The sequence below is a fragment of the Tachyglossus aculeatus genome, chromosome 22 (assembly GCF_015852505.1).
Source record: "Tachyglossus aculeatus isolate mTacAcu1 chromosome 22, mTacAcu1.pri, whole genome shotgun sequence".
Lineage (NCBI taxonomy): Eukaryota > Metazoa > Chordata > Mammalia > Monotremata > Tachyglossidae > Tachyglossus > Tachyglossus aculeatus.
The window spans coordinates 2818209-2832961 of NC_052087.1; the positions used below are offsets into that span (position 1 = coordinate 2818209).

At 48.3% G+C, this 14753-nt stretch overlaps 1 protein-coding gene across 1 annotated transcript in view; it reads right to left on the reverse strand.

Moving 5' to 3' along the window:
• Positions 1–14753, reverse strand: part of IDE (insulin degrading enzyme) — a 118062-nt gene that overhangs the window by 69514 nt on the left and 33795 nt on the right. The window contains exons 2-3 of the mRNA XM_038764110.1: positions 3817–4001; positions 2858–3065 (exon numbers count right to left, since the gene is read on the reverse strand). Coding sequence (XP_038620038.1) covers positions 2858–3065; positions 3817–4001 — 393 coding nt within the window. The remainder of the gene's footprint in view (positions 1–2857; positions 3066–3816; positions 4002–14753) is intronic.

Consider the following 14753-nt stretch of genomic DNA (forward strand, 5'->3'; position numbering starts at 1 on the left):
TCTGCACATAGTAAGCGCTCAATAAATACGATTGATTGATTGATTGATTGCTTGGCCCATAGCGAGTGCTTAACAAATACCACTTTTTAAAAAAAGGCCGAATTGGGTGTAAAGAACTAGGGAGACCCTTCAGAGAAACATTTGCTGGCACTGATAAACGAACCCTGCTGGGATGGAGGTGAAGCCGGCCGCCTACCAGCCGACCCGTGGCCTCAGCGTGACTTCCGGACGTGAACAGATGACAGGTTTTATGGAGGGAGAGATTCATCTGAACAGTCGTGCCAAGCAAATGTGACACTCTAAGGCGACGCAGGAGGATGGTGTCGGGGGAGAAGGAAGTGACACCCCTTTGGGAGGATCTCACGCCAACCGCGGGGGGTAAAGCATCAGCCCGAGTGCGGGTCTCTGAGTACTTTGGGAGTGGGGTCCTTTTGGTCTTTTGGGGTCGGTTGGTCTTGGGGCAGCGAGGAGGGCTGCGCCGGGGGACAAGGGTTTGTGGGGACCCAGGAAACATACTCGGTTCTGTTCACATTAACCAGTGTCGCTTGCCGTGGGACCGCTCGAAACGGCCCCGGCCCAATCGCCAAATCCCGATGACGTCCCTTGCCGAGGAGGAGGAGTCGGTTGGGGTGCTGGCTAATGCAATTTGCAGTCGGAAAAGGGGGGGAACCCCAGCGAGGACAAATTCCAAGTCATCCGCAGAGGCTAGGCCGGGGCCGAAGAATCTGAGGATACGGGTGAAGCCAGGTGGTCCTGCCAGGAAGCAGAGACCATTTCTCCCAAGTGTTTAGAGTCCTTGGCATATAGAGGCCAGTGCTTAACAAATACCATTATTATTATTATTATTATTATTATTATTATTATTATTATTATTATTATTATCAGGATTAGGGTGATGGCTGAGGGTACTGAGTGTGCTTTTACCCCTGCCCTTTTGGGTAGTAGGCAGGCAGAAAGCTTGGTTGAGAATGATGATGACAACGATGGTATTAGAAGCAGCAATGGCTCAGTGGAAAGAGCCTGGGCTTTGGAGTCAGAGGTCATGGGTTCGAATTCCGGCTCTGCCACATGTCTGCTGCCTGACCTTGGGCAAGTCACTTCACTTCTCTGGGCCTCAGTTCCCTCATCTGGACAATGGGGATTAAGACTGTGAGCCCCAAGTGGGACAACTTAATCACCTTGTATCCCCCCCCAGTGCTTAGAACAGTGCTCTGCACATAGTAAGCGCTTAACAAATGCCATTATTATTATTATTATTATTATTATTATTATTATTATTATGTGCCAGGCACTGTTCTAAGCACTGGGGTAGTATGTTTGGTTTTGTTCTCTGTCTCCCCCTTTTAGACTGTGAGCCCACTGTTGGGTAGGGACTGTCTCTAGATGTTGCCAATTTGTACTTCCCAAGCGCTTAGTACAGTGCTCTGCACATAGTAAGCGCTCAATAAATACGATTGATGATGATGATGATGATTTCTGAAACGACATGTCCTAAATACCCCTGGGGGAGAGGACGGGAATGCCAGGTCCTACTTTCCCGTTTGTGTGAAGCGCAGCTACTGCCACTTTGGCCCGCCAGCAGGGCCCTGTGCCAACGGCAATCAATTTTGGGACTCCCACAGTTTAGGACTCCGGGCAAACACCCAGACGCCCAGCATCTTGTCCTGGTTTCGGTCGTTTAGGGACATAAATGGTGAGCCCAAACTCTGGCCTGGAACGCCCCGACCTCTCGAAGCCGCTCTCCCTGCCGCTTTCCTAGTTCTCCTCCTAAAGCAGGCTCGGCTTCGAACCCAGAACCGGCGCCTCATCCGGAAGGTTCCACTCTTGCTCACTCTGCTCCCGGTGTCTCTCTGAGGGGCGGTAAAAGGGTACCCCAGGGGCGAGGGATAGAGGCGGTCACACGTCAGAGGCGAATTGCCAAAAGCACACACCAACCTATCACCCTGTGGCAACCCCGGCCACGAGGGCCGGAGCTGATCGGTGCTGGAGTGTGACAAACGTCTCTCTGTAGCTAAGGTGACATTCCACCCTCTCCCTAATGCAGGGGGGAGAATCGGCCTTGAACAAGGCCACGTTGCGTTTCTTTGCTCGAGCTCACCTAGGCACTTGAGTTGTGGGGTGAGGGTGAGAGAGTGAATGTCTTCTGTGACCTTCCAACTTCCCCCTCCTTTATCATTTGCTTATTGTCTAATAATAATAACGGTATTGGTTAAGTGCTTCCGACAGGCCAAGCTCTGTACTAAGCGCTGGGGTGAAGCAGCAGCCTGGCTTAGTGGAAGAAGCCCGGGCTTGGGTTCTAATCCCGGCTCCGCCACTCGTCTGCTGCGTGACCTTGGGCAGGCCGCTTAACTTCTCTGTTCCTCAGTTACCTCATCTGGAAAATGAGGATTAAGACTGTGAGCCCATGTGGGACAACCTGATTACCTTGTATCTACCCCAGCGTTGAAAACAGTGCCTGGCACATAGTAAGTGCTTAACAAATACCATCATCATCATCATTATTATTATTACAAGATGATCAGGCCCCACGTGGGGCTCACAGTTCACGCAGGAGCCTCCCTCCAGAATCCCCATGAGGCAGGTGTAGAAACTGAGACACCAAGAAGTGACTTGCCCAAGGTCCCACGGCAGGTGGCGGAGCCAGGATTAGAACCCAGGCCCTCTGTCTTCCAGGCCCGTGTTTTCTCAGTGTGAGAGGTGACATCAAACCAGCTGCCGAACAGGTCAAGAAAACACTGCAGAGACTGCTGTTTCCACCGCCCCTTCTCCTCCGTGCCAGGATGCCCGGCCCGGGTGCGTTAGTTTAATGAGTCGCCCCAGCCCCAATATTTTCAACAGAATCTCCTTTCATCTTTACCTGTCCAGGGCGCCTTCCAAGTGTTCGTGCGACACATCAAAGTAGTAGTTGGTGTGCTCTCCGCTGGTGAAGGCATTGGAGCTCCCGGCGTGCTCGCTGAGGAACTGACTGTACTCGTTTTCTTTGGGATACTTCTTGGTTCCCAAAAACAGCATGTGCTCGCAGAAATGGCTAAGGCCAGCAATATTTGCCGGATCTGACAATGACCCTGCAGAAGAGGAGAAAAACCACATCCTCCCCTGTTACAGCGGAACCGGAGAAGAGGCTGCCGGGATAGATGGGTCCAACAACTGCCGCGCTGAGGGGCCGGAGCCGCTGGCGATCGTGGGCCTGGACGGCCAGCGCTCCAGTGCTAATGAAAATGGGGTTTGTCTGCTCCCAAGGTGCTAAATGAGGGCAACCAGGATCAACAGAAGCCTTTTTCAAGCAACCGATCGATCAAATTTATTTAAATTTGTCCACTCCAAAGGTGCTAAATGAGAGCGTCCAGCATGGGCCAACAGGAGCCTTTTCAATTAATCTTATTTATTTACACCGCCCCCCCCACCCAACCTCAGCCCCACAGCACTTTCGTTACTATCCCGAATTTATTTATTCATATTAATATCTGCCTCCCCCTCAAGACTGTAAGCTCCTTGTGGGCAGGGGGTGTGTCTACGAACTGTGTTGTACTTTCCCAAGCGTTCTGCACACAGAAAGTACTCAATAAGTACAACTGATTGACCGAATGAGCACTTACTGTGTGAAGAGCACAGTCCTACACCTTAGGAGAGTCAATCCAACAGATTTGGTAGACACAATCCTCGCTCACAAGGAGTGTGGATTCCACTAGCCAAGAAGGGCTCTGCTCCCAAACCGACTGACCAGCGAACAATGTAAGTGCTCAATAAATACGGCTGATTGATTACAGTGCGCTGTCCTGTCATAGAAAAAGCGAAAGTACCAAAAACCGTAAATACCTATGTGCACATCAAGGGCTGCTGAGGATTTATCTGTGGTGGGGTCGCTGATGAGAATCGCTTTGATGCCATTTGCCAATTCTAGTCCACGATACTCTCGTTTGTCCTCAGGCGACTTGATAATGTTGTTTACTATTCTCTTCACGGCCGAATGATCCATTTTGCTGTAAGGGTTTCTCTGAAAACTGAAAGAAGATCGAGCGTGGGTCACACGTCGCGTTTGAGACGGGGAGCGGAACGCGATCGCACCAACCGCGGTCAGTGGGGCACGAAGCGTCTGCCTGTGGCCTTTCTACACGAGTCGGGAGCCGGCCCCTTCTCCCCACTAGTCACACACCCCTTGGGAATTGCCAAAATCAAGGGACCGCAGGACTGGCTAGAGGAAAATTGGGCTGCTGAGGCAGGAGTTGGCCTGGTGTTGAAGATCTTAATTAGCATCTGGAGAACATACCGTGGGTGCCTGAAAGATGGGCAAGTGAGCAACACTGAGTCAGGTGAGTGACACTGGCCCATTATTCCACGATCACATAACAACCAGCCAGCAATACTTGCTGCCAATCAATCAATCGAGGGTATTTATGGAGCACATAGCATGTGCCGAGTACTGTACTAAGTGCCTGGGGGAGTACGACAGAATAAGAAGATATGATCCCTGCCCTTGAGGAGCACAGGCATTTAAAATTAAATTACAAATAGGGGAAGCGGCAGAGTATAAGGCCATGGTATTTATTCAGTGCTTACTATGTGTCAAAAACTGTTCTAAGATCCGGGGCAGATACGGGTTGACGGGTCGGACAAGTTCCCTGTCCCACATGAGGCTCACATGGAGGAGGGAGGGTGGGTATTGAATCCGCATTTTTACAGGTGGGGAAACTGAGGCACAAGGTCTCACAAGGGGCAGATGAGTGGGATTAGAACCCAGCTCTCTTAGGTCCGTTCTCTTTCCACTAAGCCACGCTGCTCCTCATTATGTAAGTAAGTGCTGCGGATGAGGGTGAGGAGAATACCTAAGTGCACGGGGGGTGTCGTTGGGTGGGGAGGTGTGGGTTCAGTCAGGGAAGGCTTCCTGGAGGAGAAGAGATTTCCACAGGGCTTTAAAGATGGGGAGAGTGGTGGCCTGTCGGATATGAATTGGGGAGGGCGTTCAAGACAGGCGAGAGGGCGTGACCCAGGGGCCAACATGGAGAGAGATGAGATCAAGACACAGTGAGTAGGTTGGTTTTACAGAAGCAAATTGCGTGGGCTGAGATGGAGTGAGAGAGACAGAAGTGAGGATAGGTAGTGGGGAGGGAGCTGATGGGAGTTCCTTCAAGTCGACAGAGAGGAGTTTCTGTTTGACGTGGAGGTGGATGGGCAACCACTGGATGATTTGCAGTGGGGAGGTGTGAACGGAATCATTTTCTAGAAAAAATGATCTGGGCAGCAGAGTGAAGAATGCACTTGAGAGACAAGGGACTCTTCCTCCCACTTCAAAGCTCTACTGAAGGCTCACCTCCTCCCGAAAGCCTTCCCAGATCAACCCAACCCCCCTTCCCTCAAATCCCCCTCCCTTCCACGTCACCTCGACTCGCTCCCTTTTCTCGTCCCCCCCTCCCCACCCCACAGCCCCTGTGCATATATGCATATATCTATAATTATATTTATTTATATTGATGCCTGTTTACTTGTTTCGACGTCTGTCTCCCCCATTCTAAACTGTAAACTCGGTGTGGACAGGGATTGTCTCTATTGCTGAAATGTACTTTCTAATCGATCAATCAATCAATCGTATTTATTGAGCGCTTACTGTGTGCAGAGCACTGTACTAAGGGCTTGGGAAGTACCAGTTGGCAACATATAGAGACAGTCCCTACCCAACAGTGGGCTCACAATCTAGAAGGGGGAGACAGAGAACAAAACCAAACATATTAACAAAATAAAATAAATAGAATAGATATGTACAAGTAAAATAGAGTAATAAATATGTACAAACATATATACATATCAATCAATCGTATTTATTGAGCACTTACTGTGTGCAGAGCACTGTACTAAGCGCTCAATAAATTTCCAAGCACTTAATACAGTGCCCTGCACACAGTAGGCGCTCAATAGATAAGACAGTGAATGAATGAATGAGTCGGGGAGGTCAGTGATGAGGTCGGTGCAGTAGTTGAGACGGGATGTAACGTGTACCGGCGTGACGCCCCTTTGGCTTCTGGATATGTTATGGAGAGAGAATGGACAGGATGTGGAGAGTGGCTGGATATGCAGGTTAAATCAATCAATCGTATTTATTGAGCGCTTACTGTGTGCAGAGCACTGTACTAAGCGCTTGGGAAGTACAAGTCGGCAACATATAGAGACGGTCCCTACCCAACAGTGGGCTCACCGTCTAGAAGAGGTTAAAGGAATGAGGAAAGAAGAAGTCAGGAGAATGTCAAGGAGGGAGGTATTAAGCAGGTAGGAGACCACAGAAAAAGCTACCTCAACCCATAACAGGTTCAAAATTGGTGCTCATGACTGACCTATAGTGCCCACCCTCCCGGGCTAGAAGAGTCGCCTGGGCGAAGGAGCCAGGCCTCTAAGACCCCCCCCAATAACTGCTCCTCCAATTTTCTGGCAGCTATGCTCTTCAGGACGCCCTTTCCTCTCCATCCAAACCGCTACCCTGCTCATTCAAGCTCTCATCCTATCCCGTCTGGACTACTGCACCAGCCTTCTCTCTGATCTCCCATCCTCGTGTCTCTCCCCACTTCAATCCATACTTCATGCTGCTGCCCGGATTATCTTTGTCCAGAAACGCTCTGGACATATTACTCCCCTCCTCAAAAACCTCCAATGGCTACCGATCAATCTGCGCATCAGGCAGAAACTCCTCACCCTGGGCTTCAAGGCTGTCCATCCCCTCGCCCCCTCCTACCTCACCTCTCTTCTCTCCTTCTACAGCCCAGTCTGCACCCTCCACTCCTCCACCACTAATCTCCTCACTGTACCTCGCTCTCGCCTGTCCCGCCATCGACCCCCAGCCCACGTCATCCCCCGGGCCTGGAATGCCCTCCCTCTGCCCATCCGCCAAGCTAGCTCTCTTCCTCCCTTCAAGGCCCTGCTGAGAGCTCACCTCCTCCAGGAGGCCTTCCCAGACTGAGCCCCTTCTTTCCTCTCCCCCTCGTCCCCCTCTCCATCCCCCCGTCTTACCTCCTTCCCTTCCCCACAGCACCTGTATATATGTATATATGGTTGTACATATTTATTACTCTATTTATTTATTTATTTATTTATTTTACTTGTACATTTCTATCCTACTTATTTTATTTTGTTGGTATGTTTGGTTCTGTTCTCTGTCTCCCCCTTTCAGACTGTGAGCCCACTGTTGGGTAGGGACTGTCTCTATGTGATGCCAATTTGTACTTCCCAAGCGCTTAGTACAGTGCTCTGCACATAGTAAGCGCTCAATAAATACGATTGATTGATTGACTGATTGACTAAGAAATCTCCACCAACTTCTACGTGACTCTTTCCGGTCACTCAAGTTGCCCCCGGTGTAATTTTAGGAACCTGTAGAAACCGGACACCTCCTCCTTTCTAAGGTTTGTTTCAAGAACGAAGTGAAAACGCTGGCTCGCTGTTCTGCCCTAGTCACGCGCTCCTAGAAGACGGTGGGTGCAATTCACCCGAGGGTGCACGTATGGTTGAAAACAACAGTCTCAACTCCATCCCAACCTCCCAACACCCGCCTCTCCTCCCCCTTCCCCGCCACACAAAAATCCTCCATTGTGCTGGTGTGTTCGCTGCACCAGTTGCTATTACTTCTGACTCCTTGTCTTTTTTTAAAAAATACGGTATTTACGTGCTTACTATGTGCTGCCTGGCACTGTACTAACTGCTGGGGTACACATAAGATAATTAGTTTGTACACAGACCCTCTCCCATACAGCGTTCACAGTCTTAATCCCCATTTTACTGATGAGGTAACTAAGGCACAGAAGGGAAATGAGTTGCCCAAGGTCACACAGCAGACAAGCGGCAGAGTAAGGATTAGAACCCAGGTCCTCTGACTCCCCAGTCTGTGCTCTTTCCATTAGGCCATGCTGCTTCTCTTGTCTTACGATCCTTACAAAGCTCCCCATTGCCCCATCTCCCTCCCTCGGCTCTACCCCCCTCCCCGCCCCACAGCACTCCTTGTATATTTGTATATCAATCAATCAATCATATTTATTGAGCGCTGTGTGCAGAGCACTGTACTAAGCGCTTGGGAAGTACAAGCTGGCAACATATAGAGACAGTCCCTACCCAAAAGTGGGCCACAGTCTAAAAGGGGGAGACAGAGAACAAAACCAAACATACTAACAAAATAAAATAAATAGAACAGATATGTACAAGTAAAATAAATAAATAGCGTAATAAATCTGTACAAACATATATACATATATACAAGTGCTGTGGGGAAGGAAAGGAGGTAAGATGAGGGGGATGGAGAGGCGGATGAGGGGGAGAGGAAGGAAGGGGCTCAGTTTGGGAAGGCCTCCTGGAGGAGGTGAGCTCTCAGTAGGGCCTTGAAGGGAGGCCTTCAATAAATACATATTTATTATTCTATTTATTTTATTAATGATGTGTATATATCTATAATTCTGTTTATCTATTTTGATGCTATTGATGCCTGTCTACTTGTTTTGTTGTCTGTCTCCCCCCCTTCTAGACTGTGAGCCTGTTGTTGGGTAGGGATTGTCTCTAACTGTGGCCAAACTGTACTTTCCAAGCGCTTAGTACAGTGCTCTGCACACAGTAAGTGCTCAATAAATACGACTGAATGAAAGAGCAGCTCCTTTCACGCTGGTATCCGAAACACCCAGTTTTCAGGACATACTGCATTGTCACGGGCTTCTTCCACAGTGTCTTTAAACCAGGTCCTCTGGGCTTTCATTTTTCCGGTTTCGGCTCCCCACACGGCAGCTGTTTGGGTAGCCTACTGGCATCCGTCCTCTTCAGGTGCCCTCCCCGAGGCTCCCGTATGGAAGCGAGCGTAGTTTCGATGCCAGGATACTCGACTGCATTCCCGGATGAAGTTGTTTCTGCTCCTGCTCGCCGACTGATGGGGAGTCCAGCCCGTGAGTGATATCGGTGGAATCGTTCAAGGAGTCGGATGGGGTGCCTTTGGGCCTCTCAGCCGTAGAAAAGGTGGGAGAGCATCATAAATCTCTAGACCTTCAGTTTGGTCTATCAATCACTGGTACTTACTGAGGGCTTACTGTGTGCAGAGCACCATACTAAGCGCTTGGGAGAGTACAATGCAGTAGAATTACCAGACACGTTCCCTGCCCGTCACGAGCTTACAGTCTAGAGCTTAAAACCGCACTGCTGCGGTCATCCGCTGTCACACTTCCCTGACAGACTCCCAAAGGAGGTGCTGCCCTACTTGATTTGATTTTCTATTTCCCCAACAATCACTTGGCCAGCCTGATGCCTCGGTAACAAGATTCTGTGACCACGATTAGCTCGGTGCTGCCAATATAGATTTTTCTTTGAACATGTAGTTTCCTTGACGCAGGCGGGCGTATTCCTTGGGGTTTCTTCCACTTAGCAGCAGTCCGTTGCTCCTGCTGATCCAGGGAAGGGATCTGCGTGACTTCTTGCCTCTGTAGCGCAGCTATTTGAATGCGACGATTCATGACAGCCACCTCTCAAACATGGGACGGTCCTTGCAGACTTCCAAGTTGGAAGAGCATCCCAGAGGGGTAGAAGATCCGCTAATACTTCCCCCGCCTTCAAAGCTTTACTGAAAGCACATCCCCTTCAAGAGGCCTTCCCTGACTAAGCCCTTCTTTCCTCTTCTCCCACTTCCTTCTGCGTCGCCCTGACTTGCTCTCTTTATTCATTCCCCGCTCCCAGCCCCACAGCACTTATGTCCGTATCGGTAACTGATTTATTTATATTAAAGTCTGTCTACTTTAACGGAGAAGTGAAGTGACCTACCCAAGTAAGCACATAGTAAGCACCTAACAAATACCATAAGATGGAGAAATGCCCATTGATTATTTGCACATAGTAAGCACCTAACAAATACCATAAGATGGAGAAATGCCCGCTGATTATTTGTTCCCGGAGGTGGCAGGTGATGTATTTTGGCACAGGGCTCCTTACAGAGGTCACTCTCCGGGAGCCTGACACTGAACAGTGGCTTGGCGGCCGCTTTCCAATGTCCCGGGGGTAAGTCAGTGGGAGTTTGGAGTGCGTCAAATTACGGTCCATCCAGCCCTCTGTCCAACGCCTGGTTGTCGGGAGACTCCTGTCTTTGAGGTCCCTCTGCCCCGCTGCCACATAGTCTACGAGAGACCACTGTTTTGATCTGGGGGCATCCAGAATGTTTCCCCTTCGCTGGCAGAACAAAGAAGGTGTCAGACCCATTCCCTCAGCAGAAGGCGGCCGTGGTTATTTAGTTTTCTTTTCTTTGAGACGCAGTTTGGCCGAGCGGATAGAGCACGGGCCTGACAGTCAGAAGGACCTGTGTTCTAATCCCGGCCCCGCCAATTGTCTGCTGTGGGACCTTGGGCATGCCGCTTCACTTCTCTGGCCCTCACTTTCCTCATCTGCATAACGGGGATTAAGACTGTGAGCCCTACGTGGGACAGGAGCTCTGTCCAACCCAATTATCGTGTATCTCCATCAGCGCTCGGCATATAGTAAGCCCCTAGCAAATCCCAAAATTAGGATTATTATTATTTAGTTTTCCAATCTCAATGAAATGGACCAACAAACCCAAGGGGCAGTTCATCCCAAGGCTACAACCTGATTCTCCCCTGAATGGATTCAGAACTGCTCCAATTCCAGCTCTTCTGGCCCTGGGACAGCTGCACCCACTTAAATCAGGAAATTCACATCTCCCACTCCACCACCCATGTGCACTCCTCATTACCACTTACTCCCTATGGAGGGGAATTCAGTTGCTTCTCCCTCCCCGTCTTAACCGTTGGGAAATCGGACAAAACAGGGGGTTGGGCAGGTGACAGATGGGCTGGTAAACTCTTTCTGGGGCACCGGCAATTTTCGCTTCAAGGGCACAGTATGCTAACAAATCACCCGTCCAAACTGAATGACGAATCTTTATAATGACTGAATCCCTTTCCTGGTGGCAGGCCATGACATTATTCCTTGGAAGCAGAGAATGGGATGAGGCTGAGGAGAGCATGTTGGGGTCTGCTTTGCGTCTACAAGAGAATTGGACTCTGAACTGGTGGACAGGGAATTTGTCTCATTTTGTTATACTGTACTCTCCCAAGCGCTTAGAACAGTGCTCTGCACAGGGTAAGTGCCCAATAAATATGATGGATTTGAGGAAGTTGAATTACCACAGCCATAAGGAGGCAGTTCAGCTGCTGAGGAAATCCCCTAATTGGGTACAGATGGTGCATTTTGAGAACAATAACCGTAATAATAACTGTGGTATTTAAGTGCTTGCTACTAATAATAATAATGATGGCATTTGTTAAGCGCTTACTATGTGCAAAGCACTGTTCTAAGCGCTGGGGAGGACACAAGGTGATCAGGTTGTCCCTCATGGGGCTCACAGTCTTCGTCCCCATTTTACAGATGAGGGACCTGAGGCACAGAGAAGTGAAGTGGCTTGCCCAAAGTCACAAAGCTGACAACTGGCAGAGCCGGGATTTGAACCCATGACCTATGACTCCCAAGCCCGGGCTCTTTCCATTGAGCCACACTGCTTCTCTACAAGTAATGTGGTAGGTACAAGATAATCACATCAGATCCGGTCCCTGCCCCTCACAGGGCTCACAGTGTAAGGGGGAGGGAGAGCAGGTACTGAATCCCCATTTTACAGATGAGAAAACCGCAGCACAGAGAAGTTGAGTGATTTGCCCAAGGTCACACAACAAGCAAGTGGTAGAGCCAGCACAGAATCTGGGTTCCCTGACTATTCCCACTAGATCATACTGCTTCTCTTTGCTACATAGCAAGACCCTCAGGACTCTCTCTTAATCTCTCTTTTCATAGGACAAAGGTGAGTATATATAATAATAATAATAATAATAATGGCATTTATTAAGCGCTTACTATGTGCAAAGCACTGTTCTAAGCGCTGGGGGGGTTACAAGGTGATCAAGCTGCCCCACGTGGGGCTCACGGTCTTCATCCCCATTTTCCAGATGAGGTAACTGAGGCCCAGAGAAGTTAAGTGACTTGCCCAAGGTCACATAGCAGATGTGGCGGAGTCGGGACTCGAACCCATGACCTCTGACTCCAAAGCCTGTGCTCTTTCCACTGAGCCACACTGCCCTTCCTTTATATGTGTATACATCTATATGTGTGTGTGTGTGTGTGTGTGCACATATATATATCTATATATATATACATATATATGCCCTTCCTATATATATGTGGCCCCCTGGAAAGAGCCTGGCCTGAGAGTCTGAGGACCAGGTTTCTAATCCCAGTTCCATTTTTTACCCGCTGTGTGACCTCGGACAAGCCGCTTAACTTCTCTCGCTTAAAAAAAGGAACAAATCCTTTTTTTTAACATTAGGTTGAGTTCTTTGCCTCTTGCAAATACACATTTCATAACAATTCCCCCAAAAGCTCCTGTGAATGCACAACTACTGGAGAAGAACCTAAATAGTGATATTAATGATCCAACCAGCCAGGAATGTGTCTCTTTTGGGGTCTTAAGGGGCTTGGATTGCATGTGATAACAAATAAGGTATGTCATCTGACATCTTTACCTTTCCCTCCGCTAACTCATGATGAATATTTCCTATGAATCAATCAATCATGTTTATTGGGCACTTACAGTTTGCAAAGCACTGTACTAAGCGCTTGGGAGAGTACAGTACAACAGCATCGGCAGATACGTTCCCCTGCCCATAGTGAGCTTACAGGCTAAAGGGGGAGACAGACATTAATCCAAGCTGCTTTAGAACCTGCTGGTATTTTCGGCCTGTACGATTTATCTATGTGGCTACTAGTTCCTACCGAAGAAATGTTCACCTTCAAGCTTCAGTGAGTGCTACCTCATTCTGTACATAGGATTTGGTGAACAACTGTTCTCCGTCACACCCGTTATGATTTTATGGACTTCAGTCATGTCTCTTCTCAACCTGCTGCTTTCCAGACAGGAGAGTTCTAATCTTTTGCCTTGAATCGACATTCAGAAACCTCTCCATTCCTCCAGTTATCTTGTTTGCTCCTCACTGTACTTTCTCCAGTGCAGCTATTTCCTTCGTCATACCATCCTTTCCTTCCATCTGTATGGGTGACCTAGCTATTGCAAGTTTTCCATAGTTTATGAAGTGTCTCTTGTAATGAAAGAATATCCTCTTCCTGAGAGTACCCAGCACTGGTTTGACTCTTGGTTGGGGTTAGCACCTTGAATTCGTGATTTGAAGGAGCAGTCAAGAAATCACTTGGTTCTGACCATTAATTCCAGCATCCTGGAATTCTATTTGTAAGGTGGGTCGTGTTGTACTACTTGAGTTACCTTGCACTTGCTCTCAGTGAAGCTCATCTTTTACTTTCCAGCCCTGTCACTCATCTTTATGAGGTTTCTTGCAGCTTATCCCCACCTGCAGAAGTAATTGCTACCATGAGCAACATGGATCTATTACTGGGTCCTCCCTCATCCAGCTCCATTAGGAAGACATTAAACAAAACTGAACCTTGCACCAATTCCTGGTGTTCACCACTGTTTACACTTCTCCAACCCAAGGATTTGCTATTGAATGTAATTCTCTAATAACACGGGTGGTGTGTTCTATGTTTGTACATATTTATTACTCTATTTATTTTACTTGTACATATCTATTCTATTTATTTCAGTTTGTTAATATGTTTGGTTTTGTTCTCTGTCTCCCCCTTCTAGACTGTGAGCCCACCGTTGGGTAGGGACTGTCTCTGTATGTTGCCAACTTGTACTTCCCAAGCGCTTAGTACAGTGCTGTGCACACAGTAAGCGCTCAATAAATATGATTGATTGATTGATTCTCTGTGCCTCAGTTCCCTCCTCTTTAGAAGAGGGATTCAATACCTGTTCTCCCTCCTACTTACTTCGACTATACTACTACTATATAATACTTAGACTATGAGTCTTATGTGAGAACTGATCATATTTTTTAAATGACATTTGTTACTATACTAAGTGCCAGGATAGGCACAAGCTTATCAGGCTGAACCTAATCCATATCCTACAATAATAATAACAATGATGGCATTTATTAAGCGCTTACCATGTGCAAAGCACTGTTCTAAGCAATGGGGAGGTTACAAGGTGATCAGGTTGTCCCACGGGGGGCTCACAGTCTTCACCCCCATTTTACAGACGAGGTAACTGAGGCACAGAGAAGGTAATGACCGAAGCCACACAGCTGAGAATTGGCAGAGCCGGGATTTGAACCCATGAGCTCTGACTCCAAAGTCCGTGCTCTTTCCGCTGAGCCACGCTGCTTCTCTACAAGGGCTGCACAGTCTTAGTTCCCATTTTACAGATGCAATAACTGAGGCATAAGGGAGGGAAGTGAACTGCCCAAGGTCACACAGCAGACAAGTAGCAGAGCCGGGATCAGAACCCAGATCCGTCCTTAGTGCTTAGGACAGTATTTGGAACACAGTAAGCACTTAACAAATATCACAGTTATTATGTGGGAATGTCCCAAATTACACTTATCTGTATAACCAATCTACTCCATGATCTGTGCTGAACTGGTTTGTCTAGCCAGTTGGCTGGGAAGGCTCCCTGGAGTATATTCCACTGGTATACCCTTATCTTAAAGTTAGTATAAAATGCTTTATTGCTTTCCTAGAGAAATGCACTAACATCTAATAAACGTTACTTCAAAAGTAGCGGAAAAAGATATTCACGCCAAAAACATCAGTAGGCTCATATGACAGAGACAGCTTACTTGACGGGAAGGTAAGGATGTAGTGGGGAAGGTTTGGGAGATTGCACTTGGATT